General features: G+C 36.0%; 1 protein-coding gene across 5 annotated transcripts in view; it reads right to left on the bottom strand.

Moving 5' to 3' along the window:
• Positions 1-1,587: 1,587 nt before the first annotated feature.
• Positions 1,588-24,740, bottom strand: part of RBBP8 (RB binding protein 8, endonuclease) — a 53,176-nt gene continuing 30,023 nt past the window's right edge. For 4 of the 5 annotated variants that reach the window (XM_058177392.1, XM_058177391.1, XM_058177393.1 and 1 more), the window contains 9 exons: positions 24,012-24,113; positions 20,932-21,017; positions 19,102-19,181; positions 17,778-18,591; positions 17,421-17,538; positions 14,472-14,563; positions 11,630-11,744; positions 9,604-9,756; positions 9,250-9,386 (listed from right to left, as the gene is read on the bottom strand). In XM_058177392.1, the coding sequence (XP_058033375.1) occupies positions 9,274-9,386; positions 9,604-9,756; positions 11,630-11,744; positions 14,472-14,563; positions 17,421-17,538; positions 17,778-18,591; positions 19,102-19,181; positions 20,932-21,017; positions 24,012-24,113 (1,673 nt within the window). In that variant the 3' untranslated portion in view covers positions 9,250-9,273. Of the gene's footprint in view, positions 2,114-5,042; positions 5,185-6,543; positions 6,641-9,249; positions 9,387-9,603; positions 9,757-11,629; positions 11,745-14,471; positions 14,564-17,420; positions 17,539-17,777; positions 18,592-19,101; positions 19,182-20,931; positions 21,018-24,011; positions 24,114-24,740 lie in introns of those variants that run through there. The other variant, XM_058177395.1, reaches the window with a different exon arrangement.

Consider the following 24,740-nt stretch of genomic DNA (forward strand, 5'->3'; position numbering starts at 1 on the left):
TTTTGTCATGTAACTCTTTTATAAATTTGTGATAATGATAATGACAACACTGATATAAATCAAAGCAGGTGCTTTCCAAACATTGAGGGGCTCGAATAACTTTCCAAACAGGGTTGAAATATTGTGGGGAAAATTGCATTAAATGAAATAAGGAAACTGATTTTAGGATATAGAAGATATCTAATGAGGGGGAGGGGGGTTATCCCTGTGAAAAATGCTGAAAAGTGGATCCCAACGTAAGTCCCAGTTCCACCACTTAGATAGCCAAAACTATTAAAAATAACATTTTGCATGAAAGCAGCAGAATGTAGCAATCCTTGATTCAAAAAGCTTTCATATTAATAGGGAGTCAGTAGGAAAAGATTCCAAGCAGGGACCTGTTTGGGTACTAGTGGGGAAAAAACAAATCAAACTTCAATAAATTTCTTTTCAAAGCAGATTGGAAAAGGATGCCATTCACTAGTTTAGAACATAAAAGGAAAAAATGGTTGTGAAATAGAATTTTATGGAACAAAATGGTGAATTTGCATTGTGAAGTATAATGGGAGTGTATGTGTTATCTTTCTTGTTAATATAAGAAAGGACTACCGGTATATGCAGTTTGGACTGTTTTGTTTTGGAATTCTGAAGTTCCTTTCAGACCACTAACCGTTCCAGTTTGTGGACATGTTATAATGCCTCTCTTTTTGACTGCCCAGACATTCAATGTCCCCAGCCTCCCACTTTAATGAACATGTTGGGCTTTCTTCTTGATTTATGTTTTGTGCTATACTCAGTCTGATTCTTTATTGTTTTGTACAGGTTAGAGAATTGAATTTATATATCAGGCTAGACGTAGAGAATTATTTCTATTTATACACTTCATGTGATTTTCAATAATGTACCATATTTTGGTATAACCAGAGTTTTCTATTTTTTGGGGGGGAGTTTTTAATTGATTTGGAAGTGACTGACCACTAAGTTGTAATGTGTGTTTATTTCTTTTGGTGTTGAAATTGTGGAGCATTTGTTTTAGATTGTAGTTTATCAGTGCTGATGGTAAAATGACACGGAGATTGTTAGCGGATGAGGATGCTGAATGCACTTGAGGCTGAAAGGATCCGCAAGAATGCAAGAAACATTCTGGATTCTGGATAGAGGTGAAAAAGACTTGGCACTGCCAATAAGAGACTTGTCTGTACTCTTTGCTAAGTCAAAATAGGTAAAGATTGTGGCCAAGAGCGGGTGTGTGGGGGAAATTTGCCATCACAAATTAGCATTTGCAAAATTGAGCCTTCAAGGTGATTTGCATTCTAAATTCTCTTACATATAGCACAGCTGATACAAAGTAAATAAAATAAATTATGATAAAGTGGAATACATTTGAAAAAAGAAAAATTCTATAGGAACAAATACATTTTAAGAACAAACATGCAATTGCTGTAGTAATCAAAAGAAACTGCAAGTATTCTGGGAGTACCATGCAAAGTCATACACGTAACGGTTCTTGCCAAAAAATTCCGTACACTTTAACAGATTCCAGACGGTCACATATAGAATAAAAGATCTGATAAATGAAACTAATGTAAAAAGTCATAATTAAGAAAGTACACTTTATTATACTTTTTCAAAAATTACAAAAAAAACCAAATGGTTACACTTTATTTAAATTATCAAGTGCAAAATAGAAGCACCCTATAAGGTTCCATCTAAAGTTCATGGAACTATTCTAGACCTGAAATAAGCAAATGCAACTTTGCTTGGCCCAAAGAAATCATACTAAAAAACGAAGCTTAATTGTAGGGAGCTAAATGTAGACCTCCAAAAGATCAGAAATACACACAAGGTGCAAAATCAGTCAAGACACAAAAATGTATCTACAAATATTTATCTTCTTTACATTAAATAGTTGTATTAAGAGGTTATCATTTTCAAATACAACAAGATAATTCCCAGGTCTCTTTATTATTTATCTTTCAACTGATTATAAATATGAATTGAAATAAAAATCGCTAGTTTTAAAAATAATTTCCCACTTATGTTTTTTGTTCTTTGCCTTTTGGAGAAAACATCACGTTATAAGGCTGCCTTCTTTTGGGACGTGGACAGGGAGCAAACTCTTCTTTTATATAACCTAAAAAAACAAAGACAACAAATGTCTACACTATGGTTTTGGTAAAAAAAAACATGATTAAATTGAATTGAATTTCTGCCATTTATTAAGAACTGCCATTTATTAAGAACCATTTATTAAGAACATAGCATAGTTTTATATTGAAAAACAAAAAAATAAATTAGTAAATTAAGTCAAAGTTCTCATACACATACAAAATAAAAATAATATGCTGTCTTTGTTAAGATGATAAAAGTTAATTAAAATAATTTCTCAGATAAAAAATTGTATTAATTAATTTTAAAAGTTTGATCTAAAACACTAGGATGTTTTTTTTAATTTCATTCATTTTTTCATTTTTTTTTAAATTAAATTTCATTCAGAACTTATATTGCAAAACACTATTCACAGCTATGAAGTGAGTAGGATGTTGTCTCAATTTATAAGCTTCTTAATAACTGTTATGCGACAATACATATTTTGAGTTGTAAAGGTAACTTCTATGTGCAAATAGAAATTTTATGCCACATTTTCTGTAGACTTTCTAAGAAATTTAATAAAGTTTGCCTTCTACAGCATGGTGTTTTGAAAACTGAATTTTAAACGGGAAAATTGCTCATGCAATTTTTACTTTATACATGAATTTACTAAGTTTCTATAAATAAATTATCAACTTCTGATTCAGCTGTGCCTCTATAGTAGGGATCTAATGCTGGTTTCACCAATAGGTTTAAGTTAAGAATTGAAAAGAATGTGAATATTCAAAAACTAAATGATAAAAAATGGTTATTATTATTACTGTAATGAAGATTAGTGACATCATCATCATCATCATCATCATCATCATTATTATTATTATTATTATTATTATTATTATTATTATTATTAACACACTGTAAAAGATTATGGCTAAAATTCACTGCAATCAGTAGGCATATCTTTTGTTGTTGTAGCTTATGGCTTTTATATATTTCTAAAAAGCAATTATTAGGTAGTATAATTGTTTCAAATAACTATGTCATATAAACTATGAAACAAATGAAAATGCAGTGTTTCCTGTCCACCAAGTCCTATTCATAACCAACAATGGGCAAAACCAAAATGCACTAACCTGCTTAGACATCATGATTGTGCAGTCAAACTGCCTTTGGGCAAATGGAAAAATATTCTTTCTGTCCATCAGATTTCCTACTCTCCCTGCCTCTAATTGAAACGATGTTCAGGCAGGAAATGCTTCCTTCAGATTATCTACTTTCAAAAGGGAGCCAGTGAGCTGGTCATCATTGTAAAATGACCAGTGAGCTAGTCATCATTATTCCATTGTATGGGAACAGAATTATCCTTGCTTATTAGAGTTAAATTTGTGATGAAATGGCCACAGACTTCCAGTGGTTCTTCCTTGACTATTTCCTTCCTGAAAAAAGATGGGGTGTAGTCTCCAGATGATGATGACAGTTTTCTTTTGTATACCCTCAATGTAAGCAAATATATGCTGTAACAGTAATTCTTTGGTTCTCTTGCTGCATTCTTTTAATGAAACTGAGGGAGATCTGTCTGCTCATGCTAGTCTGGAGTAAATGAGTACTGCTCTTCTATCTTTCCAACCTTATGACTTGGTCTTCAGAGAATGACTGCCAAAGGCCTACCTGGTGTTTAGCCTTTGTAAGAGTCAGCCCAGTGGATGCCACACAAAAGGTTTTTCCTGGTTATCACAATTACTGCTGCCCATTGTTCGTTCAGATGTGAGAGGAAGATGCCAAGAAGCCTCCTGGTCTGCCATGCATAGCTACTGGCTGTCAGTCATTGCAATTGGTGCTCTACCTGGGGCCTCATTTCTACAGAAGAATTATTGAGTCTGTCATCTGCACCTCTATAATTGTCTGGTTTGGTTCTGCAACCCAACAAGACAGACACAGACTTCAGAGGATAATTAGAACTGCAGAAAAAACAATTACTACCAACCTGCCTTCAATTGAGGACCTGTATATTGCACTAGTCAAAAAGAGGGCTGTGAAAATATTTACAGACCCCCTCACATCCTGGACATAAACTGTTTCAACTCCTACCCTCAAAAGGATGCTATAGAGCACTGCACACCAGAACAACTAGACACAAGAACAGCTAAACAAATAATTCCCTCAACAGTCACATTGGTTACTAAGTCTGTATTACTATTAATCTCCTCATCGTTTCTATCACCCATCTCCTCTCACTTACGAATGTATGACTGTAACCTTGTTGCTGGTATCCTTGAGATTTATATTGACTCTTTCCCTATGACTATCATTACCTTATGATTCTTGATGAATGTTTCTTTTCTTTTATGTACTCCTTGTATGTCCAATCACATTTGGCCAATAAAGAATTCTATTCTATTCTATTCTATTCTATTCTATTCTATTCTATTCTATTCTATTCTATTCTATTCTATTCTATTCTATTTGTCATGGAACTGAGGATTCCATGTGATCTTCTGATCTGTCATGGAGCTGTTGGCTTCTCTGTTTGCCAAAATAATCTGAGAAAAGTCTTTGTATTTATGGATTATTCACCCAAATTTTACTGTTTTCTCCCAGTCTCTTTGATTTCCAGATGGCATTTGGTTTGTATATTACTTAGCAGGGATATTATTTGGGGAATTGCATTTTACTGAATGCTACTTCGCTACCTCTGGTCGTCTTTTTGTCACTTTCTTAATAGCCCCTTAAAATGGAGTTGATGGATATGCCACTGGTCCTTCCTAAAGGTCAGAACTAAAGATTAAAATTGGGAGGTTGTCTTGGAATACCTATAGGAGAAGTTCAGTTAGCCCATTTCTGTGACTTCCATTTTCTGTGACAAGAAACTGAGAAGCAACCACCCTTTGTTGTTTCTATTCAGATTCTTTCATTAACTTCTGGAAACAAAACTTATTCTTCCATTTTTGTATAGTATTGCTTTATATAATTACCTCTTTCAACACACATTTGTGTGGAAGGGAATCCAACTTCCCAGAAATTTTCTGGTGTTTCAGGAGGAATATAACGAGATCGATGTCTAGAACAGGTAGCTAGTTTTTTCTCTCTCTCTTCTTCTGGCAAACCTGCATAATACTAAGATACAATAATTAGAAATAAGTAACAAATGAAGGAGAATATTTTAGCAGTAAAGACATGGATACCCAACAATATTTAACACCCATCCGCATTATTTCTGAATCTCTGTTTTGTACTGTTTGCATATTATATTTTTAGGTACAAATGAATCCCGCACTTTTGGGTTAAGCTATTTTCTAAATTAGAAATCTCCAAGCAATGGAAACTTTCCTGCACAAAATTTATATTCTTAATGGTATATTGTAGCATATTTTTTTCTTTTTTCTAAACTCTTTCTAAAACTTTGAAAACAAAAGTCAAAAAAGAAGTGCTAATCCAGACAAAAGTCAATTAAGCATAACTTCTCCTGTCTTATTTATTTTGATTTAGAAGTCTTCTGCCTCTCACACGATCACTTTGCTATCATGACATGCTGACATTACAACATACATCTATGAAAAATTAATTTTAGATTGTTTATACAGAACAAACTTTTTTTATAAATGCTTTAGATGTTTTGCCCGTATTTTTTAACATATTTGGAGAATATGAGTGAGAAACGTTTCTGTTTTCAATATAGCAGTTAGCCACCAACAATCACTTGCCAAAATGTAACAAGAACCAAGTTCCTGGAGAGGAGAAATCTTGCCTATACAGGGACAGGAAATTAAAACTGTTCACACAAACCTTGGCAAAAAAAATAACAACCCACAAAGCTTCTTTTATGTCCTGTTTCCTTCTTCATTCAAGAATCCAGATTCTTTATGTTTTAGAGAATAGAATTAAGCTTCATCATGGGCTATAATGTACATTAAACAGAAAACACTAGGAACAATCTCATTTGCTAAAGTAAGTTTCTTATTTTAAAGATTCCATTTCAGAAGAATATTGCTGAGGATTTTTAAAGATGGCTGAAATAAATATTTAAAATTAAATTATTACTGATTTTTTAAAAGACACGGTATAGTACCGTGATGGCGAACCTATGGCATATATGCCACAGGTGGCACGCAGAGCCATCTTTGCAGGCATGCGTGCTGTCACCCCAGCTCAGCTCTGCCACGCATGCGTGCGCTCCTCCAACTGGCCAGCTGATTTTTGGGTCTCTGCTGTGCATGCATAGGGGACGGGGCACATGTGTGGAAGTTGCACGTATATGCGCGGGGTGCACGTGTGGGGAGTCACGCATGCATTCGTGGTGGTTGTGTGTACATGCACAGGGCACACGCGGGGTCATGTGCGCATGCATAGGGTGTACACGCGTCGCACGTGCATTGCAAAATTCATAAAATGAGGCAAAAATCTCTTAACAAATGTCTTGCTCAGCAATGGAAATTTTGGGCTCAACTGTGGTCATAAGACCCACTATATACTTACTATTTCACATTCTTTACAAGAGTGGCCAGGTAATTTTCTTCTTTCTTCTTTTTTCCGCACAACTTCAATATGAGGAAAATCCAATATAAGATTTGTTCTGCAGTGTAAGCAAAGAAAAACAAGGATATAAACTTTATGTTGCTAAAAAATTGCACAACCTGTCCATTGCTGTCAAATTTAATTTTGTCCCTAAATATAAATATACACAATACAGAATCATGACAAGAGTCTAGCAGTTGTAGTATTTCTGAATATATTTCCAATTTTACATTTATTTGTTTGTTTTGCTACAACGAAAATAATGAAAAGAAAAAAGGAAAAGAAATCATTACAATAACTAAACTTCTGCTGATATCAGAATGACTTCCCTATTTTAGCCAAAAATAGGCAGACTACTGAATATATTCTTTGGGGAAGAGAAATCCCTAAATTAAAAATATCTCTTAAAGAGGTATTTTATTCGTGTGAAATTACACAATAATCCTTCAAGATATTTTATATTTTTTATTTAATTATTTTTAGGAATATTTTCAAAGCTGATTAAATTCTTAAACTTTGATTTTGCCATATTGTCATCGGTGGGAAAAATGTAACTAATATTTATATTCTGAGGAAACTTGATTCCATAAATACCTTTCACCACTTTTAAAACCACATGTTTCCACAAAAGCCTTCTGCTTCGTTTTATTTTGCTTGTCTCTTTCCCCTGAAAACATATAGGTTAAGCCATAAACAATACTGGAAAGAATATTATATAATTATAAATGTAACTGAAGTAATATGTAACAATTTTTAACAATGAATACATTTTCTCTGAGTATCAAATTTTGTTTTTTAAAATAATGTTTTTATGTGCATTTAAAGTAAAGCAATTGTCTTCAGCTACAGACAGTGAATTACTAGTCTAATAATAAGTAAAATACTTTGTATGGTGCTTTTTTCTTTTCCTTCTTCCTCAGAAGAATCCTTATGGTCACATTCTGGAAGATAGTCATCTTCTAAATAGGATTTATATTCTTCATGAGTTGTCTGATCAAATATTTCTGTTAAGGTGTCCTTTTCTCTTTTTTCTCCCTCTACAAATACAAGTAACAATAAGTATTAGCAGCAAACATGAGGCCTAATAAATTTAAAGGTATTAGTTTTTAGTAGAACATAATCACATTCTCATCTGATTTTTCCTCTTTAAAAATGATGGGTGAAAGTTATATATTAGTTCTAAGAGACTACTACCGGTAGCATTGTTTTAAAGGGATGGCTTTAACTATTGATTTAATTCTATTATTTTATTATAAACATAAAAAGTCCCCCTGAGGGGGAGATGGGCAGTTTTAAAATGTGATAAATGAATAAATAAAATATTTTAATTGTAATAAATGTCACCAGACTAGATGCAAAAGAAAATGTGTGCAGATTAGTATCTCATATATATATTCTCGTTTTGTCAAAGCTAATGCCTTTTTTCAAAATCCAAATTAATGTGTGTACTGATAGTGCATGAGAGAATTTGCAGGTAATGCTGTATGTTATGATAGCAATTGGGACTGCTATTGCTAAGCAATGCAATCATAAAATCCAATATCTTGTGACTAGATTGCTTAGTGATGACAATCCTAGCAGTCCTGGTTGCTGTAACCCTAAATTGTGTGAGTCAATAAGCAGGAACCAGTGGGAGTCCAGGGAAGGAGCATAGTGTAAGCCACACAAACTGAGTGAGACGGGTGCTGCGGTGCTAGGCAAGCGCAGAGCGGCCAGGTAATGGAAGATGCTGGGGCCCCTTACCAGAGTGACTGGTAACTTTTCCTGCTGATTTCCTCATTGACTGTGGTTATGGGAAGCTGACAGGGAAGGGTGCAAATAGTGATCAAGAGGTGGTGCAACCATCATAAGTACAAGCCAGTTGGCAACTACTTGAATTGAGATCATGTGACCGCAGGAGTGGTACAGTGGCCAGAACTTTGAAGCCCAGTGGTCAGGACCACTTTTTTAGTGTCATCACAGCTTTAAACAGTCACTGAATGAGTGGTTGGTAAACAAGGAGTACCCTGTATGCCCTTATTCAAAGACATTACATTGATTGTCAGCTTCCCAGCCCAATTTCTGGTTTTACTTTTTCAATAAATAGGTTAGGCTCTGAACCTATATGGTTATTAAAGACAGCAAGAGAATCCCTACTGAAGCAGCTTTCCTTTGATTGTCTTTTGGATGTAAGAGTGTTGCCTTCAGCCTTCAAGCTTTCCCCATGTCTTCAGATCTTATAGCCAGACACAGTACATTTATACTTGAAAACCCTTTTTACTCCATATACTTGTGTTATATGGTTACTCATTTCTCCTAACCCAGCACTTATGCTCCTGTCTTCCGACAACTGGCTTATAGAACTCCACCTGGGTTGTTGCACGCAGTGAATTTACTTCTGTTGCTTCTTTGCAGAATCTCTGGTCAGGTTCCCCCCACTCCCCAGCAATCCTTTGCCTCTGTCTCAGGTGGTCTTGCCCCCTGAAGGGTGGTTCCAAAAGTTGCCATTTCTACCTAGGATTGGTGCTGAGTTGCTTGCTTTGGACTTTTCTCGCTACAGTCTTACTGGCTCAACTTCTTTGTCACCACACCTATACATGCTCTGGGTTTCTCTTCTGTTTAATGGGATACTCTCTAATGAAATAGAAGATGGAGCTGATTAAATTCTTAAACTTTGATTTTGCCATATTGTCATCGGTGGGAAAAATGTAACTAATATTTATATTCTGAGGAAACTTGATTCCATAAATACCTTTCACCACTTTTAAAACCACATGTTTCCACAAAAGCCTTCTGCTTCGTTTTATTTTGCTTGTCTCTTTCCCCTGAAAACATATAGGTTAAGCCATAAACAATACTGGAAAGAATATTATATAATTATAAATGTAACTGAAGTAATATGTAACAATTTTTAACAATGAATACATTTTCTCTGAGTATCAAATTTTGTTTTTTAAAATAATGTTTTTATGTGCATTTAAAGTAAAGCAATTGTCTTCAGCTACAGACAGTGAATTACTAGTCTAATAATAAGTAAAATACTTTGTATGGTGCTTTTTTCTTTTCCTTCTTCCTCAGAAGAATCCTTATGGTCACATTCTGGAAGATAGTCATCTTCTAAATAGGATTTATATTCTTCATGAGTTGTCTGATCAAATATTTCTGTTAAGGTGTCCTTTTCTCTTTTTTCTCCCTCTACAAATACAAGTAACAATAAGTATTAGCAGCAAACATGAGGCCTAATAAATTTAAAGGTATTAGTTTTTAGTAGAACATAATCACATTCTCATCTGATTTTTCCTCTTTAAAAATGATGGGTGAAAGTTATATATTAGTTCTAAGAGACTACTACCGGTAGCATTGTTTTAAAGGGATGGCTTTAACTATTGATTTAATTCTATTATTTTATTATAAACATGTAAAAAGTCCCCCTGAGGGGGAGATGGGCAGTTTTAAAATGTGATAAATGAATAAATAAAATATTTTAATTGTAATAAATGTCACCAGACTAGATGCAAAAGAAAATGTGTGCAGATTAGTATCTCATATATATATTCTCGTTTTGTCAAAGCTAATGCCTTTTTTCAAAATCCAAATTAATGTGTGTACTGATAGTGCATGAGAGAATTTGCAGGTAATGCTGTATGTTATGATAGCAATTGGGACTGCTATTGCTAAGCAATGCAATCATAAAATCCAATATCTTGTGACTAGATTGCTTAGTGATGACAATCCTAGCAGTCCTGGTTGCTGTAACCCTAAATTGTGTGAGTCAATAAGCAGGAACCAGTGGGAGTCCAGGGAAGGAGCATAGTGTAAGCCACACAAACTGAGTGAGACAGGTGCTGCGGTGCTAGGCAAGCGCAGAGCGGCCAGGTAATGAAAGATGCTGGGGCCCCTTACCAGAGTGACTGGTAACTTTTCCTGCTGGTTTCCTCATTGACTGTGGTTATGGGAAGCTGACAGGGAAGGGTGCAAATAGTGATCAAGAGGTGGTGCAACCATCATAAGTACAAGCCAGTTGGCAACTACTTGAATTGAGATCATGTGACCGCAGGAGTGGTACAGTGGCCAGAACTTTGAAGCCCAGTGGTCAGGACCACTTTTTTAGTGTCATCACAGCTTTAAACAGTCACTGAATGAGTGGTTGGTAAACAAGGAGTACCCTGTATGCCCTTATTCAAAGACATTACATTGATTGTCAGCTTCCCAGCCCAATTTCTGGTTTTACTTTTTCAATAAATAGGTTAGGCTCTGAACCTATATGGTTATTAAAGACAGCAAGAGAATCCCTACTGAAGCAGCTTTCCTTTGATTGTCTTTTGGATGTAAGAGAGTTGCCTTCAGCCTTCAAGCTTTCCCCATGTCTTCAGATCTTATAGCCAGACACAGTACATTTATACTTGAAAACCCTTTTTACTCCATATACTTGTGTTATATGGTTACTCATTTCTCCTAACCCAGCACTTATGCTCCTGTCTTCCGACAACTGGCTTATAGAACTCCACCTGGGTTGTTGCACGCAGTGAATTTACTTCTGTTGCTTCTTTGCAGAATCTCTGATCAGGTTCCCCCCACTCCCCAGCAATCCTTTGCCTCTGTCTCAGGTGGTCTTGCCCCCTGAAGGGTGGTTCCAAAAGTTGCCATTTCTACCTAGGATTGGTGCTGAGTTGCTTGCTTTGGACTTTTCTCGCTACAGTCTTACTGGCTCAACTTCTTTGTCACCACACCTATACATGCTCTGAGTTTCTCTTCTGTTTAATGGGATACTCTCTAATGAAATAGAAGATGGAACTGATTTAAATCTCTTCCCCACACAATGTTGAAACTCTGGCTCTCAAGAAGGAGAAATGTAGCTTGTTTGTGGCAGTGAGTTTATCCTTTCACAGTGGGCTAATCATGCACTACCATCATTCCCTATTAACTCTGATCCTGATGCAACTGCTATTTTGATGCATCTATGGAGTAGAGTTATAAATCCACATATGTAGAGGTACATTAAGATGATCTATCTTCTTATTTCCTCTATTTGAATAATAAAAAATATAATAAACAAAAATAAACTTACCTGGATTGCTTACTTCTTTCTGTCTTTGTTTTTTCATTCTTAATAGAATACTATCACTGATATATGTATGATCCATGTCCTGGGTTTCTGATCCAATTTTTGTTTGAATTCCTTCCTTTTAATTAACAAAATTAAAGATAACTATAATAGACAAAATTAAAATATCACTCCTAAAATTCAATTACAATTTTTTACAAATTTTCAATAAATCTAAGTCAACATTTTAAAAACAAATATTATATTTATCATCTTTTTGGGAACAATCCCAAATCTTTCGGCGTTACATCATACAAAGCAGCTGCATAATGTGCAAATTCTGATTAAATCTTGGAAATTCACACAGTTTTTCATATTTTAAATAAGTACAAGATTCTAACAGATAAACTTCATTGAGCACTTCTATAAATGAAGATAATTATGTCAATTTTGTTTAGAATTGATACAGGAATGGAATTATGTTTTCATGGCGATTCAAAGAAACAGAAAAACAAAAGAGTAATACTGCACCACCAAATACTTCAGGCAATTTCATTATACAAAATAAAGTTTAAGTTAAATTTTGAACCTTCTCTACTTAAGGCTTATGTCTTAAAAATTTATCCATAATTATACTGTGTACATATGTACAATTCAGTTTGTACCTATCTGCAATTGATTGAACAACATTCTGAAGTATCTCTTCTCATTTAAAAAGCCAAAATACTTTTAACATGAATGTAATCCTCCAAGAATCTGATTAGGATTGCATATATATTGGTGACCTATATAGGTAAGACAGATATGCAAAAGTTTGCTGCCAAAAACCTGCTTGGATAAAGTATTACTTTATTTTTTTTAAAGTTGGGATGCCATTCTTAGTGGTATGTCAGAATGAAGATATTCTTCATACAATTCTTTAAAACAAGGAGTTCCTTACATTCAGTCTTTTCATATACATATCTCAAGCAGATTATAAATGAAAATTCATAAGGAAAGTTTCTAAAGTATCAATGTCTCTAAAGATATATTTACATAACTTTTCACATTTTTAATGGATTATAATGTCCAAAGTGGTAAAAGGAAGTAAAAAAGGAGATAATACTTTTGGTAAGAATAGAGAAGACATATTAAAGGAACCTTTTTGAATGAGAAATTAGAATAACATTTTCTTGGTAGATAATGATCAAGTAGTCCTTGGCTTATGACTGTAACCCAGAATTACAATTGTAAGTCATGCTGGTAGTTAAGTGGGTCATCATGTGACTGATTTAACCTCACAATCTTTTTTTGTGGTGGTCATTAAGCATTTGTCTAACAAAAAACAACCTAAGTCAGGTCACAGGACCACAGAATGCCACAAACATGTAACTTCAAGTGTCAGTTGTGCCATTTCCTGGATCGTAAGACCCTGTGCACAGTCCCTCATGGTCATCTCCTAGTTGAATTACTGCAACATGCTCTACATAAGGCTAGTCTTGAAGGGTATTTGGAAACCACAACTGATACAGAATGTAGCAGCATAGACAGTTCTAGATGCCTCTTGGGTGGCACATCTTACCCTGATGGGACTAACCTGCCCCACTTGTTCAGCAGAAAGAGCCTATTGCAGATCCTATTGGCCAAAAAATTTCAGCTGGTGGAGTCCAGGAAAAGAGCCTTTTCTGTGGTCTCTCATCACAGGGGAGATCTGCCCTCACACTCCTGTTCTGACCCAGCTCCTCAAACACAACAAACTCTCTGTAGTTGAAGCAATGATTCCTTTATTAGGAGTGCCAGCAGCTCCAGCAAAAAAGTTTCTCTTTCATCACAGGCTAACATGTCTGTCTGGCAGGGAGATGAATAGTTGTCTGCCACATCTATTCATCTCCACCCCCTGCCTTTTATCCCCAGAACTAGGGTGGGGCTTCACTAGCAGCGGTGGCTCTTCCTTCCAAGGATTGGCCCATGGATTTCCACTGCTCTCCTCTCCTTTGCCTTCTGCGCATCCGCATGTCAGACACTGGACCTGCTGCTCCTCCTCTTCCTCATCAGCCACCTCCAGACCTGGGGGCTGTTGACTCTCCATCTGAGGGCTGATGGACAGCCCAGGCTCTGCCTCTGTCTCTCTCTTTGCCAGCCCCATTCCCTCTTCCCCCTCAGAGCTCTCAGATTGCCTTGAGGATGACCCTGACTCCCACACCTCCTCTTCATCTGATTCGGCTGCTGGAGAGTCCAGCGGCTGACAGGCCACAAGAACTCCTGGCCTTCCAGAACAGTTTAAAATCTTGGCTTTGCCACTTGGCCTGAGAGTGGCTGACAGGATAGATAAGGTTCTCACCTCCAGGCTCAACTTGTTTCTTAACTTTTAATCTTTTATTCTATATTTAATTGTGTTTTAAGCACTTTTTAACTTTGCTATTATATTGTAAGCCACCTTGAGTCACTGTATAGTGAGATGGGTGGCAAGAAATTTAACAAAGAAATAAATAAATGTGGGCCAGTTACTGAAAGCCCAAAGTGCAGTCTCATGACTACATGGGGGGCTATTGGAACTTTGAATTGGGTCGTAAGTCCCTTTTCAGAGGTCCATTGTAAGTTTGAAAGGTAATTAAGTGAGGATTACCTATACATGTTTAGAGATTTTAATAACATGAAAAAGTTTCTATGCGTATTGTATAAAGAACACTGTTTCAATGTAAAGTTATGTTTGGGGATTAGCTGTAACACTTTGCATTACCAATAATTAAATGTATATCATTTTTAATTTAGCCTAAAATTTACTTTCAAGAAAAAATGATTTTGTTTTGTTTTATTTCATTCTTAATAGATCAAGTGTCTAATTTATTCAGGTGAGTTCAATGAGCAAAACTGTAAAATTCCTTACTTTTGTGTCAATCAGAGTAACATCCATTTTGTATTGAGAAAGGTCAGCTCCTGGATCTATACTCCACTGCACATTTTCCAAAGATGTTTTATCTGGAAAAGAAAACAGAAATGTTTAGTGTAATAACTGTTCTATAGTAACAAAATTCCATACTTACAGTAATCCGATATAAGATACAAATTGTTGCCTGTACAATTACAGTCTTCAGGTGTCATAAGCACAAAAAGCTATTCAATAGAATATGCAAGTAGTAAATTAAGAGACGATCTTAGAAACAAAGATAGCATGGAAAGATCTGTAGCTGGAAGCATGTTTCGGTTATGATAATAACAGCAATACCATCAGAGGAGAGAGTAATGCTAGAGAGCCAGTTTGGTATAGTGGTTAAGAAATCAGACTAGAAACTGGGAGATCTAGTCCCGCCTTGGACAGGAAGCCAGGTTGGTGACCTTGGGCGGGTGACTTTTTTTAGTCCTAGGAAGGAGCAATGGCAAACCTTGCTCCTGAAAACCTTGCCAAGAAAATTGCAGGGACCTGTCTGGGCAGTCTCCAAGAATCAGAACAGAATTGAACAGAAGAAGAAAGAAACAAAGGAGTTACTATTCAACCTACACGCTGGTTCCGTCCCAGGCGCCTGATGGACCCTGAGAGGTTCCTGACGGAGCTTGGGCCATTCCCTGAGGATCTGGCCCACGGCACGACTGAGGAACTAGTTGCGGCCTGGGAACAGGCCGCGGCTGGGGCCTTGGACCGTGTCGTGCCTTTGCGGCCTCTGACCCGGCGCAGATCTCGTCCGGCCCCTTGGTTCTCCGAGGGGCTGAGGGAGATGAAACGCCGGAGAAGACGCCTAGAGAGCACTTGGAGGTCCAGTCATTCCGAAGCTGATCGGACACTAGTTAGGTCCTATTCTAGGACCTACCTAGTGGCAATGAGGGAGGCGAGGCGCCCACGCCCACCCACATTGCGTCGGCAGATAACCGCCCGGCCGCCCTGTTTCAGGTGACCCGCTCCCTCCTTCATCAGGAGGTGCGGGATGACCCTTTACAGGGGCGTGCCGAGGAGTTTAGTGGTTATCTATACGACAAAATCGCTCAGCTCCGGGATGGTCTGGACCGAAATTGGGATGATCCAAGCGAGGGAGAGGAGGCACGTCTTGTTGAGTCTGTTTGGGATGAATTTGACCCTGTGGCTCCCGAGGACGTGGACAGGTTGTTGGGGAGGCTCCGCGCCACTACATGTTTATTGGATCCGTGTCCTTCCTGGCTGGTGCTGGCCACTCAGGAGGTGACACGAGGCTGGCTCCAGAGGATTATAAATGCTTCTTTGTTGGAAGGGGTTTTCCCTGCCGCCTTGAAAGAGGCGGTGGTGAGACCCTCCTTAAGAAGCCCTCTTTGGACCCGGCTATTTTGGGAAATTATCGTTAGTCTCCAACCTTCGCTTTGTTGCGAAGGTTGTAGAGAGTGCTGTGGCGTCAGCTACCCCAATACCTGGAAGAATCCGTCTATCTAGACCTGCTCCAGTCCGGCTTCCGACCCGGTTACAGCACGGAGACAGCTTTGGTCGCATTGGTGGATGATCTCTGGAGGGCCAGGGACAGGGTTATTCCTCTGCCCTGGTCCTATTAGACCTCTCAGCGGCTTTTGATACCATCGACCATGGTATCTGCTGCGCCGGCTGGGGATTGGGAGTGGAGGCACCGCTTATCGGTGGTTCTCCTCCTATCTCTCCGACCGTCGCAGACGGTGTTGACAGGGGGCAGAGGTCGACCGCGAGGGCCCTCACTTGTGGGGTGCCGCAGGGGTCGATTCTCTCGCCTTCTGTTCAACATCTACATGAAGCCGCTGGGTGAGATCATCAGTGGCTTTGGGGTGAAGTACCATCAGTACGCTGATGACACTCAGCTGTACTTCTCCACCCCAGGTCACCCCAATGAAGTTGTTGAAGTGCTGTCCCGGTGTTTGGAAGCCGACGGGTCTGGATGGGGAGAAACAGGCTCAAGCTCAATCCTCCAAGACGGAGTGGCTGTGGATGCCGGCATCTCGATTCAGTCAGCTGCAGCTGCAGCTGACTGTTGAGGCGAGTTATTGGCCCCAAAGGATAGGGTGCGCAACTTAGGTGTCCTCCTGGATGAGCGGCTGTCGCTTGAAGATCATTTGACGGCCGTCTCCAGGGGGCCTTCCACCAGGTCCGCCTGGTTCGCAGTTGCGCCTTCCTTGATCGGGATGCCTTGTGCACAGTCACTCACGCACTCGTTACCTCTCGCTTGGATTATTGTAATGCTCTCTACATGGGGCTCCCCTTGAGGTGCACTCGAAGGCTTCAGCTAGTCCAGAATGCAGCTGCGCGGGTGATAGAGGGAGTGTCGCGTACCTCCCATGTAACACCTCTCCTGCGCAGACTGCACTGGCTCCCTGTGGCTTTTTGGGTGCACTTTAAGGTTTTGGTTATGACCTTTAAAGCGCTCCATGGCTTAGGGCCTGGGTACTTACGGGACCGCCTACTGTTACCATATGCCTCCCACCGACCCGTACGCTCTCACAGAGAGGGACTTCTCAGGGTGCCGTCCGCCAAGCAATGTCGGCTGGCGGCCCCCAGGGGAAGGTCCTTCTCTGTGGGGGCTCCCACACTCTGGAACGAACTTCCCCCGGGTTTACGCCAAATACCTGACCTTCGGACCTTTAGCATGAACTGAAGACACATCTTTTATTCGCGGGGCTGGCTTAAATTTTATGGATTTTATAGTTATTATTAATTTTAAACGGGTTTTAGTTATATATTTTTAAATTTTTAGGCAAATTATAATAAGTTTTTTAATTTACATTTTATATATAGTGTCTTGTTTGTTTTTATTTGCCTGTACACCGCCCTGAGTCCTTCGGGAGAAGGGCGGTATAAAAATCAAATAAATGAAATGAAATAAATGAAATATATTTATGAGTAAAAAGATACCTTGCTCAAATTGTGTGATTTTTGTCACCCTGCAAGGATTTGGCTGAAGTACCGATGCTGGCTCACCCGTTCCATGTCCCGATCTTATTCTCTTGCGTTCTTGATCACCAGCAACCTCCTACCAAAACAATTGAGAATAAACAACATCTTAATTTTTAGTTTAGAATTACTATCTGCCTATGCATATTTTCAGTTGCATTTATCTTCTGATCATCAAACCTATATGCAGAAACAAAAGTAATCTCCTATTTATACCTTGCAAAATCTCTACAGGAAGAAATTAATTTCAGTTTCTCAAAAAACTCAGGGTTCAGATAATGGTGCATTATAAAATAAATGCCTTAATCACATACTTACTTTTATACTGTCATCATTTTGCAAAGATGTATTAGAAAAATTAGCCATTTCCTCTTTTACTTCATGGTCTTTCACTGGGGACATTTTGGTAAGAGATTTTAGGATTGTTTCTTGTATGCAGAGATTCTCTTGTGAATCTTTATTCATTACAGAATTACTATTGGTGATTTTAGATGAAGACTCTTTCACTAGAGGTTGAAAAACATCATGGAGAGATGCCTGCCTCATTTTTATCTTAGAACTGTCAGCAATTATTTTTTCACAGGGAAAATCAGAGAAGCGATCGGACAGATCCAAAGGTTTATCCGTTGTGTTATCTCTGGCAATAGGAAAAACATCTGCATGGGACGGAAAAGCATTTTCCTTTTCACAGCGGATTACATGGTTGCTCTTGTCATCATTTTTTTTCCTTTTAGAACATCTGTTCCCTAACAGTTTCTGTGATGCAAGAAGGAAGCCACCTTTGATGATGTCACTTTTATCCAGATGTGTATTGGTCACACATGTTATGGGTTCCTCTGAATTCTGTTTCAAAGCCACTTGCCTACCAATTGGGGCTTGATTGAGAACTGTTGCTATTTCAGTCCCAAGGCTCATAAAAGGAATGTCTTCAGATTTTGATCTCACTTTCTCAGATCTTGAAAGGGAAGAACTGTTGATGGAGCTGTTTTTCAGATTTGATTTTTTCTCGGCTGCTAAAACAGATGGGGAAAAAACTAAGCTATTTTTAATATTGGCAGATGCCCCGAAAACAGGAGAAGGTATCTTGGAATCCCACGTAGGTGGAGAAGGATCCTCAGATGTGTCAGAAAATCTGAACAGAATTAAAATTTATAAATAAATAAGTTTAAAGAAAATTACAAAACAGGATTCTTTGTCTGCAAGTACTTTTAATGATTTTGGTATATATATTATTTATATCATGTAATTATTTATATCAAAAAATTATTTAGGCTGATTAAATTTTAAAAAGTTAAAATCTTTGAAATGTATGAGCATTTATGAGTAAGAATTAAAAGGGTTAAAATTAATAATACAACAGGCTCACAAGTTGAGCAGCAGACTCAGGGAATCATGAAAAAGCTGTCAAAGACCCAACATCATAAAAACATATAAGTAGATAGCAGGCAATCTTCCATAAGAAACGGATTTTTAAAACCAGGTATTATCTTTGAGAAACAATATGCTCCTAGTAGTTATCCACTTATCACACATAATAGGCTAAAGTATTTATAGGAATATATCCAAATATAATCTTAAAGCATTAATAAATATGTGGGAGAATATGATCTTTCCATTCTTTAAAAGAAAAAGGAAGACTCACTCTAAATTGTCAGTATTACTTTTACAACACCCTTGAGCCAATTGTCTTCTTGTAAGTCCAAGTGGTTTGCTGTGAGGCTCCTATGGAACAAAAATGTCTGATTTCAGAAATAATTACAATATTGCACAATATAATTTTCTAATGTGCCCCAATTATATATATTCACTTAGTGAACAAAGACTATTATTATTAATTGACAATCTTAAGACCAAAGCAACAAACTGGTTGGGACAAACATCCCAGATACAAACAGCGTACCATATCAGATGTACATGTATAGAATTCTAATTAAAAAAATCAATTCTCTGAGATTTTTGGGATGGAAAAGGGTACATAAAGTACATTTAGAATTTGAATACTGAAAAGGTGAGTGAACTGTTCCTTGGCTTCTTAAGCAAGTATTTCATAGTCCTCAAGTTAGGATCAAAATTTTCATTGCTAAGCAAAATTGTTGTTGTGAATTTTGCCCCATTTTACAATCTTTCTTGCCACAATTGTTAAGTGAATAATTGCAGTTGTTAAGTAGGACAGTTGTTAAGTGAATCTGGCTTCCATTTGGCTTTACTTTCTGAAGGTCGCAAAAGATTATCACATGACCCCAAGACACTGCAACCATCATAATACATGCTTGTGTCCAAATTGTGATCATGTGATCATGTGGATGCTGCAACAGTCATATGAAAAATGGTCGTAAATCACCTTTTTTTCAGTGCCATTGTAACTTTAATCAGTAACTAAACAAATGGTTCTAAATTGAAGATTATCTGTTTACTTGGTTTTGAAATTCATATTTATATCGTAATTTTTAAATGCAAATAAATATATTCATGTATTACTAAGGAATTAGTACATAAATGAAATGCTCATTGAGTAGTACTTTTGAATATTAGCCTGTCTGCCTCTGTGAATTCTCCTGCATATAAAATATATTTCAAGAACTGGGTCAGTTTTTAGTCATATATTTTGAAAATAATGTAGAAAAAAAATACTTGTGACTAAATAGCACTAGGTAGCAAAAAATGAGAGATTAAACACCAAGTCCTATAGAGAAATGTGAAAAACTAAATATATTTACATTGATTTATAAACCATGGATTATTTTCTAGTCTGGGTTTTTATGTCAAATTAAATAAAAATAAATGAGCCATATCATGGCTTTATATATTGTGGAAACAGTTAAGTGACCAATATAATTATCCAAATTTTTGGATATAATTATCCAAAAATAATTATGAATGAGGTAGGAAACAACCAGCCTGTGTGAATAAACCACCAATAGGGTTTAATGCTATCTGTATTAAAATATTCAGTATGCCTTCTCAAACCTCATTCTGAGAGCACAGGACTTTTTATAATATGTTCATGTTTATTTAAAAATGAATTATGTTCCAAAACTATAACTAAGGAACTATTGTAAAATGAATAGTTGTATTTATTCAGCAAAGAAATTCATATAGCAGTACAAAAAGATTGGTATCTATTCCTTCATGCTTATTTCTAGTAATTTGCTTTCTAGCAAATTGAGGGCAAACATTCCTGTAATTTTCTTTGAAAAATTTATACAGACGCAGGAATAATGTAATCATTTCATTTGGCATAATTAAAATGGACAGTTAGACTTCAATTTTTAAAATCTACTTTTGGGAAAAAGATCAGAAGAATCCATTATAAATTACACATGCACGATTGCTTTATGTGTACTGTGCTTAACAGTAGGTGGTATGTTTTGTAAGTCATTAGATGGAATTGTTAATCATTAGATGGAATAAAGGAAAGGAACTAAACTCTTGTCTATGAAGATTTATGACAGATCTTAAAAATAGTACTTACATGTTCATCACATTCAAGTGTTTCTGCAACAATTGCTTTCAAATTAAAATGCACTGAATTGGGACATTCTTCTTTCACTACTTTGCCTGTACCAATGGAAAAGGAAAGCAGCAAAATTACACAACATAAATATTTTCCCATTCTTGGTAATGGTCTTTTCAATCTTTTGTATACTGAATTAAGACTTAGGTTTTGTATCTCCTATCTAAAGAAGAAGAAGAAAATTATTCTGATTAGATTGGTACAATCTTATGCCAAGTCATTTACAAGCTATTGGACATTGAAATATTCTTTTTGCTAATCAGTCTTGCTCAGAAATGACCACTTTTTGGTTACTCAGGATTTTGAATCCATGTAGGAAGCATTGGTAAATTCTCTCTTGTTAGTCATAGTTTGTATTATGAGGTCAACATCTAGTAATAAGCATATTTTAATTTCACTAGTTCTGATAAAGAGCTTTATCACAATTTTATGGACATACCAAATGTTAGATTTAATTCATTCTTTATGCCTCTAACTTGCTGTGCTTTCATTAGACATACAAAACTAGTTGTCATACAGTAAACAGGTAGTTACTGTTTTTTGTGGTTCATTAGGTCAAGATTTTTGCTCCATTTTGATTGGTTTCATCATCTACTGTGCAACAGTATATTCTCAATATTGAAAATCAATCTGTCAATATTGAAAACCAATTGTATGACTATTTAATATCAATGCTGTCAACAAACACATTTTTCCCAAATTTTTGGTAGTCCATATTTAGGTTATATATTTATAGGTAAAAATATTTTTAAAAATAGTATGTGGAATAAACTAAGAGAAAATGAGAAATATGTAATAGTTCTGAATCAAAGTGGTTTTATTTTATGAAATGGAATTGAATATATTAATGCATGCATTGAAGTACAGACGTGGAGTGGAATTGAATGCATATGTGCAGACATGTATGTTAATTAGGAATGAAAAAATGCTAAAACATATAAGGTACAGAATGCTATAATAAAGATTATTATGGATAAGTATGAAAGTACTAATTTGTAGATTGATGATAATTGGTTTGAATGGTGAAAAGAATGGAATGAAAGGCATAGGGATGACTTCTGACAAAAACTGTGCTAAATTCTGATTATATGTCATCTACTAAGAAAATTATGTTAGGAGCCATAAAGAAATGATAGGAATGAGCCAAGAGGGTACAGAACTCTTCAGAGATCCAGAAATGAATGAGAATTGAAATTGTTGGGATATACCTGTGTAGAAAGTGCTAGTTCAAATATGTCATATAAGCTTATTTATGAGCACTTATGGCAAAGGAAGGGATTTAAATCTAAAAGCATAACTGATTTGATTGTTTTTGATGAAATGCTGAGAAAATTAGTGAAGGGTATACAAAGATGATGAGAAATTCTGAATATGAGATAGAATATTTCTTAGTAGTGTCAAATGTAACCTGGGAAAAATGGGCATTGAAGGAACAAAGTAAAAAGGAACAAAAAGGTAAACAATGTTATAGTGAACTAGATTTAGCTTTATTTCCTTTCTTTTGCTTTTACCTCACAGCTTTAGTTCCTTTTTATTTCTTTTCTGGCCTTTGAGTAACATTACTTACAGTACTATGAAAGGAAGCCACATCATATGTATCTATGTATTTGTGTGTGCGTGTGCGCACGCGCCTATGTATTGCAGAAATAGTTCCTTTAATAAATTAAAAAGACATATTAATATATTATTAATAATATTAATATATTAATATATAAAAAGGATAAATTAAAAGAATTGTTATTGGAATCCTTGCCAATTTATGTTTTTCAATGCTGCTTGAAAAGTGAAGAATCCGAAAAGCATAAAAAAAGCTTTATAACAATGCCATCACTCTTGTTGCTAAGCAAAAATAAGTGACCTTAAGTGACTGACCAGAGAAATCAGTATTTATTAAAGCTACCTCCTGTTTTTCAGCCAAGCTGGCTCCTAAAGTGCTAAAAACAAAGAACTAAAATAAATATGCAAGCATTAAATAATAGAAAAACACAGATTAAAAGGAGGCAAGGAAAATATTCAGGCTTTTAATCCCTGCATGTTGCTTTGCTGATGCACTAACTTGCTGAGGGTCTCTATTGCTTCTTGAAGGCTATCTTGAAGAAAATTATTTTTAAATAATTCATGGCACATATAAAATACTTTTCTAAGTAACTCTAATTTGGCCTCGTCATCAAGATTACATTCACCACAACTTCTGTTACAAACTTCCAACTTAACCAAAAATGTATATCCTTATAACATAACTATATCAAAAAAATAATAATCCCAGAACCCACTGAATACTATTCTAATACGTTTAAAAACTTCTTAAAAACATGAAACTTTTTCTATTACAATATACATAGAAATTGAAATTTTAAATTTTAACTTACGTTTCTTAACCAAAAATCAAGTATACTAAAATAGTATTGGCTGGATTTATAAATATTAAAACATGTGCATATTAAATTTCTGTGGCAGTATTTTCTAACTTAGCATCCCCCCAGAATATAATGGCATGTCATAAATTCTCGGCAACATAGTTTTTCTGGCTGCAAATTATAGTAATTACATGTCAGCAAAAGCTGAAGCATCAGTTTGGTCAGGGCTACTGTACACCTTAGTTATTTTTGCATAGCCATATTGCTTGATAGATAATTAAATATACACAGTATATTAATGCATTTCTAACCGCATTTGCTTTGAATCATCCGTTTGATTTTAATTTGTTGATAAAAATCTTAAAAGTTATAACAGAAAATAAAGGCTTCCAATATTATGCAACTGAATGCTCAAGCTAGACAAGCTTGCAGCAGATAAAAAGCTAAGCTAAGAATAATTAAGTTACATAAAGATATAATATAATTGCTTTACTGTTCCATCTGTTTCTTCAAAAATATTTCAGAATGAACTATTTGAACATCTGCTTCTTTCCTAACCAAAATTTTTAGTAGATCTCTTTAAAACAATTATTTTCTTTGTTATTAAACAATTGTGTTATTATTTTTTCATTTTATTATTATTATTAAATATTAAGTAATGCTAAAATTGGTAATATTTACTTGAATCTTGGGACAACTGTGGATCACATGTATCTGCCACCAATATTTCTTCTTCAGACCAAACAGTCTTTTGAGTGGAAGACAATGGATTATTTCCAAGTTCTAGAAAAAAAATACAGAATTTATATTTAAATATTTATAGAAATCTTAAAAAAAAATTTTTTTTGATATGCTTAGATCCCATATGGTTTTGGTTTCTGATTAACTGTCTTGCTTTTTTTCTTGGTATATTTTGTTTTCTTTTGATTTCTATCTATAAGCTACCCAGAGCTGCTATGAAGTTAGACAGCCTTAATGTTGACATAATAAACAGATAAATAAAAGCTGAGTAGACCTGGATGCACAAATCTATTTTCTCTGAGAATTTGAATAGTTTTTGTATGTAAATGAGTCAGCAAAATAGCTGAGTAAGAACTTGATTCAAATTTAAATAAAGTACATATTCAGTACATACTTTGAACAATTCACATTATGTTTAAATAATAGAACATAACTACCAGCCTACCTTGGCAAAATCCACCCAAAAGATTTTTGTATCAATTACTGAAAATTTTATGCAACAATCTGAACACCTGTGGATTTCCATTAAAGTGGTCCTCTTTGTCTTGATTGGCTTTGAGATGTCAAAGTTAAGCATATGGCTATATATTTGAAGTGCACTCGGAGGCTTCAGTTAGTCCAGAATGCAGCTGCGCGGGTGATAGAAGGAGCTCCGCGTAGCTCCCATAT

Source organism: Ahaetulla prasina, chromosome 3, assembly GCF_028640845.1.
Source record: "Ahaetulla prasina isolate Xishuangbanna chromosome 3, ASM2864084v1, whole genome shotgun sequence".
Lineage (NCBI taxonomy): Eukaryota > Metazoa > Chordata > Lepidosauria > Squamata > Colubridae > Ahaetulla > Ahaetulla prasina.